Source organism: Vulpes vulpes, chromosome 11 (genome assembly GCF_048418805.1).
Source record: "Vulpes vulpes isolate BD-2025 chromosome 11, VulVul3, whole genome shotgun sequence".
NCBI lineage: Eukaryota > Metazoa > Chordata > Mammalia > Carnivora > Canidae > Vulpes > Vulpes vulpes.
The window spans coordinates 63,074,142-63,080,141 of NC_132790.1; the positions used below are offsets into that span (position 1 = coordinate 63,074,142).

Below are 6,000 nucleotides of genomic sequence, written 5' to 3' on the forward strand. Positions count from 1 at the left end.
TAAATGAAACTTCTGGGAGACATTTAAGTTTCCATCTTTGCTACTTATGAAACTATAATTTTCTTCCATATGGTTCTGCAAATATCACAGTCCCTGTTTCTCTGTCCATGCAGACAGGGTCTCTCTTGGGGCACCTGGGCAGCTCAGTGGTTGAGCATTGGCCTTCGGCTCAGGGCGTGATCCCGGGGTCCCGAGTCCTGCATTGGGCTCCCCTCAAGGAGCCTGCTTCTCCTGCTGCCTCTGTCTCTGCCTCTCTGTGTGTGCCTCTCATGAATAAATAAATAAAATCTTAAAAAAAAAAAAGAAAAGAAAGGATCTATCTTGTTAACCCCTGTATTCCACACACACCTCACATAAGAACATAGCAGATGTTTAATAAATGAGATGACACCTCTTCCTAGGTGTCAGTACTGCCCAAGTACTGGCTCATGTCCTGCTGTATTTTCTTCCACTCTAACACCCCATGTCCCTTATCCCCAACTTAAACATACTGAATGAAGGCAATAGAGAGAGGCTAAGAGTACTCCTGACCTCACAAACCCATACTCATCTCCCAAGGTTCAATTCAAATGTGACCTTCGCCTTCACACCTCCCTCCTTCCTTCCTGGTATAGGCAACCCGACTTTTTATCCAGTCGACCCATCAATTCTTGGACTTGTATGTCTCCTCAGTGAAACCAGACTTCCTGAGGACAAGGACTTTGTCACAGCCCCACAGCCCCCCCTCCCCCGCCCCCCCGCTCCCATAGAAATGAAGATGAATGCAGCACTCAGACATGTCTGCTCAACAAATGAACTGATGAGGGATGCTGGTGAGGTCACACACAGGGCCATGTGGACCCCTTCAGACCTCACGGCACCCTCCTCAGGCCCTTCAGCTCAGATCCTGTGAGGTCCACAGGGGGACATTCCTTCCTCTTGCAGTGGATATTGGGGCAGGGGGTAGCGAGGGAGCTTCCTATAGTTGTGGTTCTCCCATACCCAGGGGCTTCATGCACAGTAACCCTCTCCAAACTCTTCTCTAGATCTATTTAGATCTTTCTTTTAGCCACTTTACTGGGATACAATTCACACATTTAAAGTATACAATTCAATGGTTTTTAATATATTCACACGGTTGTACAACTATCACCACAATCCATTCTAGAACACTTTCATCGTCTGGGGCACCTGGGTAGCTCAGTTGGTTAAAATCTTAAAAAAAAAAAAAGAACATTTTCATCAGCCAAAAAGAAACACCTACCTATTGGCAGCAACTCCCCATGCTCCCCCAAACTCCCCATGCTAAGCAACCATTAATCTACTTCCTGTCTCTATAAATTGGCCTGTTCTGGACATTCCATGTTAAGGGGAATCATAGAATATGTAGTCTTGTGCATCTGGCTTCTTCCACTTCGCATCAGTGGATCATCCATGTTGTAGCCTGTGTCAATATCTCATTCCTTTTTCTGTTGACGAACAGTCCATCGTATGAATATACCACATTTTATTTACCCATTCATCAGTTTATGGACATTTGAGTTGTTTTCATATCTTGGCTCTTATGAATAATGCTGCCATGAACCTCTGTGTACAAGTTTTTCCGTGGACATGTGTTTTCACTTCGCTTATGTATATACCTAGAACTGTTGGATTATATAGCAATTCCATGTTTAATTATTTGGGGAACTGCCAGACTATTTGGCAAAGGATGTGCACCATTTTACACTCCCACGAGCCAACTGGCAATGTATGAGGGCTCTGATTTCTTCACATCCTATCGCTCCTCCATATTGATATCATGTCCTTCCTATTGCTGCCATCCTACCAGGGCTAAAGTGGTATCTCACTGTGGCCTGATTTCCCCAGATCTATGAACAACTAAAACTCTGCAGGGTCTTTGGGGACATGCAGCCAGTCAGGCCTCTGCTGCTGACAGCTGTGTGACTTTACTAGTCCAACTTTTCTATCAGTTTCTTCTTTGTTAAAACCTGTTACTTCACTGGGTCCTTAAAAAGAGTTAATGACACACCCGTGGCATATGGTATGGAATCCCTAGTGCATTAGTAAGATCCATGATAGGGTTCAAAAAATATAGCTCATAACAACAAAGAAACCCAGTTGTGTAGGGCCAACATGTGACAGTCTCCAGGCTAAAGAGGAAGACCAAAGAAACTAAACTACCGTGGCCACGAGATTATAAAGACTCATTCAAGTGACATGTCAAGTACCGACATTCACCGAGAAACTTACTTTCTTCCTACTATCTCTCCTCATTTTCTGGTCTCGGTGGCCCAGGAGAGACTCAAAGCAAAGAAAAGAAGTTGTTCTCAAGGGGAACAGCTTTTTCAACGATTTCATTAGGTAATATGTTGATAGGTCTGTTGTTTGGAGCACAAGGAAAGCACATTTATGGGAAGTCTAGGACATACGGGTCTGTCTGTTTAGGATGCAAAGGAGATATCAGTGGTCAAAATTGGACATCAATGGATTGAGTGCCCACTGGTGGCACCACTCTAGCTGCATCTGCCTTTCCTCAAAAGTATTAACTCTTGGTGATGCACACGTTTTCCACAAAGAAGACGAGGGAACATCAAATGTCCCTGCAAACACCCCGGAAAAGAGGAAGGGGAGGAGAATGGGGAGGAGTTAGACAAGAGGCTCAAGTGTACAACCCTAGATAGTCTCTCAATAGGACCACCCCACAATGGCAAGTTCACTTTCAAAGGGTCTGCTCAAACCAGCCTGCAATCACAGACTCTCCAGGGAAGGAAGAAGCCCTAAGATTCCTTAAGGATCGTTTTAAGAGGGGGATGACAGAGAAGCCGCTCTCCCGGTCTTTGTTCCCTTCTATGGAACAACAGGCCTTGTGACTGTCACCTGCAACCCATTCTAAGGGCCGCAGGCGAGAGGCTAGAGGAGATTACATGAAATGGAGCTTTCTCTTCTCCACACACTAACCCTCCTCAGCGCAGTCTGTTGTTGTAAGTAGTGTTAGCCAACACTTCTTAATTTTTGGTCCATCTAGATACCCTTCTTAGAGAAAGGGGAACTCAGTCCCCCTCCCTTCAGATCTGGCCCACGCAGGAAATGACAGCCCCCTCTACACACACCAGAAAAAAAAAAGTGCTATGGATTCACAGGCAGCTCTGTGTCTGGCACCCTGGGACTGGCCCACCTGAGCAGACACCAGCTTCTGGCTATGCCACCTTGTTCCTATGTCCCCTCTTCAAAACTACCACTTCCCCCTCCACCATTCTTGCTGCAAGCATTACAATGAGCAAAGTCACAAACAGCCCAACCTAGTTTCACAAAACACATCAAACAAATAGGAAAGGCATTTAAGATAAAAATTCGTTTAAAGAAGGGGAAAAAAGGAGTGAAGAACATGAAAACAGGCCAGACAACACCAGCCTTGGTGACAGGCTCCTGGTTACACTCAGAGCTCAGCCCTTCCGCCTGCCTGGCTGCACAAGTGACTCCTCACTCAGGTGACTCGGGCTCCCCAAAAGGAGTACAGTAGTACTCCCCGCCTCCAACCACAGTTTTGCTGTTACCCAGGGTCAACCATGGTTCAGAAGCAGATGACCCTCTGCTCTGCTGATTAGTCAGAAGATCAATAGCAGCCTAATGCTATGTCACAATGCCTACATCATTCACCTCGCTTTAGCTCATGGGGCAGGCATTTTATCATCTCACATCATCAGGAGAAGCGTGAGTACAATAAGGTACTCAGAGAGAGAGAGAGAGAGACCACAGTCATAGACTTTTTATTACAGTATATGGTTAGAGTTACTCTATTTTGTTATCAGTCATTGTTGTTAACCTGCTACTATGCTTCACTGGTAAATTAAACTTTATCGTAGGAATGTATATACAGGAAAAACGTAAATGCAGGGTTGGATGCTCCCTACGGTTAGCAGGGGGACGAGTGCACAGGCTCCTCAAAACGAAACCTTCCCCATCAATCCGCCGCCGCCCAGCTGTCCCCTGAGACCCGGACCCTCCCTTGAACTTGAGAGTCCAGGGCTCCAGGACCTCTGCCCCCAGGGTCCCAGTTCCTTTTTTTTTTTTCCTAAAGACTCTTTTTATTTACTCATGAGAGAGAGAGAGAGAGAGAGAGAGAGAGAGGCCGAGACAAAGGCACAGGGAGGAGCAGGCGCCCCGGGGGGGAGCCGGATGCGGGACTCGATCCCGGGACCTTATCGTCCCAGGCCGACGCTCCACCGCCGAGCCACCAGGCGTCCCCAGAGGGTCCCACCAGGGGCTGAGGGCTGGGGACCCCCTGCCCTCTCCAGGCAGCCCTGCCCGCCGGGGTGGGAGGGAAGAGCTGGCCTGGAGGGGCCGGGGCTGGGTTCGGAGCCGCGCGGCCCGAGAAGAGGAAGGAAGGAGAAGAGCAACTTGTGCCCGTGGCTTCTGTCGGGAAGCGGGTCGGGCCGGCGGAGGGGCGGCTGGAGGGACGGGGGGCGCCGGGCAGCCGCGTCCGCGGGAGCCAGGGCGGCGCCGCCAACTTTCCGAGGGAAGGTCCTCCTCGGACCTGGCGCCGCCCCCGCCCCCGCCCGCCGCCCCCGCCCCCGCCCGCCGCGCGCAGCCCGGGGCCCCGCCGGCCTCTCCGCCAGACCCCGGCCGCGCCCCCGGCCTCTTACCATCTGCGCCACTTTGAGCAGGGCCGAGTAGGTGCGGGGGTAGACGGGGTCCAGCGGCCCCTCCGAGGCCCTCGCGCCCGGCTGCCCCGCGCCGCCGCCGCCGCCGCCGCCGCCGCTGCTGCACGTGGTGCGGACGAGCCCGGCTCCGTGCGACATCGCGCGGCCCCTGCCCGCCCGCCCGCCGCCTGCCCCCTGGCCGGGGCCGACCGGCCAGATAAGTGGGGCGGGGCCGAGGGAGGGGCGGGGCCGAGGGGGGCGGGGCGGGGGCGCTGCTGGGGCGGGGCGGGGCCGACGGAGGGGGCGGGGCCGAGGGCCGAGGGCGGGGCGGGGCGCTGCTGGGGCGGGGCGGGGCCGACGGAGGGGGCGGGGCCGGGGGCGGGGCGCTGCTGGGGCGGGGCGCTGCTGGGGCGGGGCGCACGCGTCCGGGACCCGCGGGAGACCCCAGGCGGCGGGGCCGCGGTCCCAGGCGGCGGGGCCCGGCCGGGAGGGGCTGCCCGGCGCCTTCCCGGGGGGGGGGGGGGCCTCCCCGCCCCCGCCCCCGCCCCCGCCTTGGGCGGAAGTCGCCCGGGAGGCAGCCGCGGGGCGGCGGGGCCCCGGGGCCCTCGGAAGCGGGCGCGGGGCCCCAGCGGGGCCTGAGCCTCCTGGGGTTTCGCGTGGGCGCGGCTGCGGCTGCGTGCGAAGGCTGCTTGACTGAAGTTTGGCTTCACACGCGCTGCGGTGCCCGAGCCCTCCGGGGTCAGCTCCTCTGATTTCCCTGCGTGTACACCCGTGTGACCACCGCCAGCCCCACAGAACGTGCCAGCACCCTCCAAAGGATCCCTCGCGCTTCTTCCCAATCTGCTTCCCTTCGTCGCACCCCCGAGTGGTCCCAAGCCTCAGGCATCCACAATATTCTGCTTTTTTGTCACTATAGGTTCGTTTTTGCCTGGTTGTGGACGTGTTATACTTGAAATCGTACTAAATACTCTCATTTGGCTTCTTGCACTCCATCCTGCATTTCAGACCTTCCTGTTGTACCTAATAAAGCTGTGGTGAACATTCTGGTAAGGTTTGTTTTGGTGGACTTAAGCTCTTGTTTCTCTGGAGTAAAGACCTACCAGTGGATTTACTGGGGCACAAGGTGAGTTACGTTTACTTCCATTAGATGCTGTGAAACAGTTACGCAAGTGACATACTGTATACAGAGAGGGACCGCGCAGGGAAAGGAGCAGGAGAGGGACAAGCAGCCTCCATGCTGAGCACGGAGTGCAGCACACGGCTGGATCTTGCAACCCTGAGATCATGACCTGAGCCAAAATCAAGAGTTGATCACCCAACAGACTGAGCCACCAGGCACCCTCTGGGTTATTTTTTGAACAAAGACAGGCCCAAACGG

The 6,000-nt window shown here is 53.8% G+C and overlaps 1 protein-coding gene across 2 annotated transcripts in view; it reads right to left on the reverse strand.

Moving 5' to 3' along the window:
* The window catches only part of CMTM7 (CKLF like MARVEL transmembrane domain containing 7), a 53,498-nt gene extending 48,680 nt beyond the window's left edge, over positions 1-4,818 (reverse strand). The window contains exon 1 of one of the 2 annotated variants that reach the window (XM_072726615.1): positions 4,626-4,818. In XM_072726615.1, coding sequence (XP_072582716.1) covers positions 4,626-4,781 — 156 coding nt within the window. In that variant the 5' untranslated portion in view covers positions 4,782-4,818. The remainder of the gene's footprint in view (positions 1-4,625) is intronic. The other variant, XM_072726614.1, reaches the window with a different exon arrangement.
* Between the last annotated feature and the right edge of the window lie 1,182 nt (positions 4,819-6,000).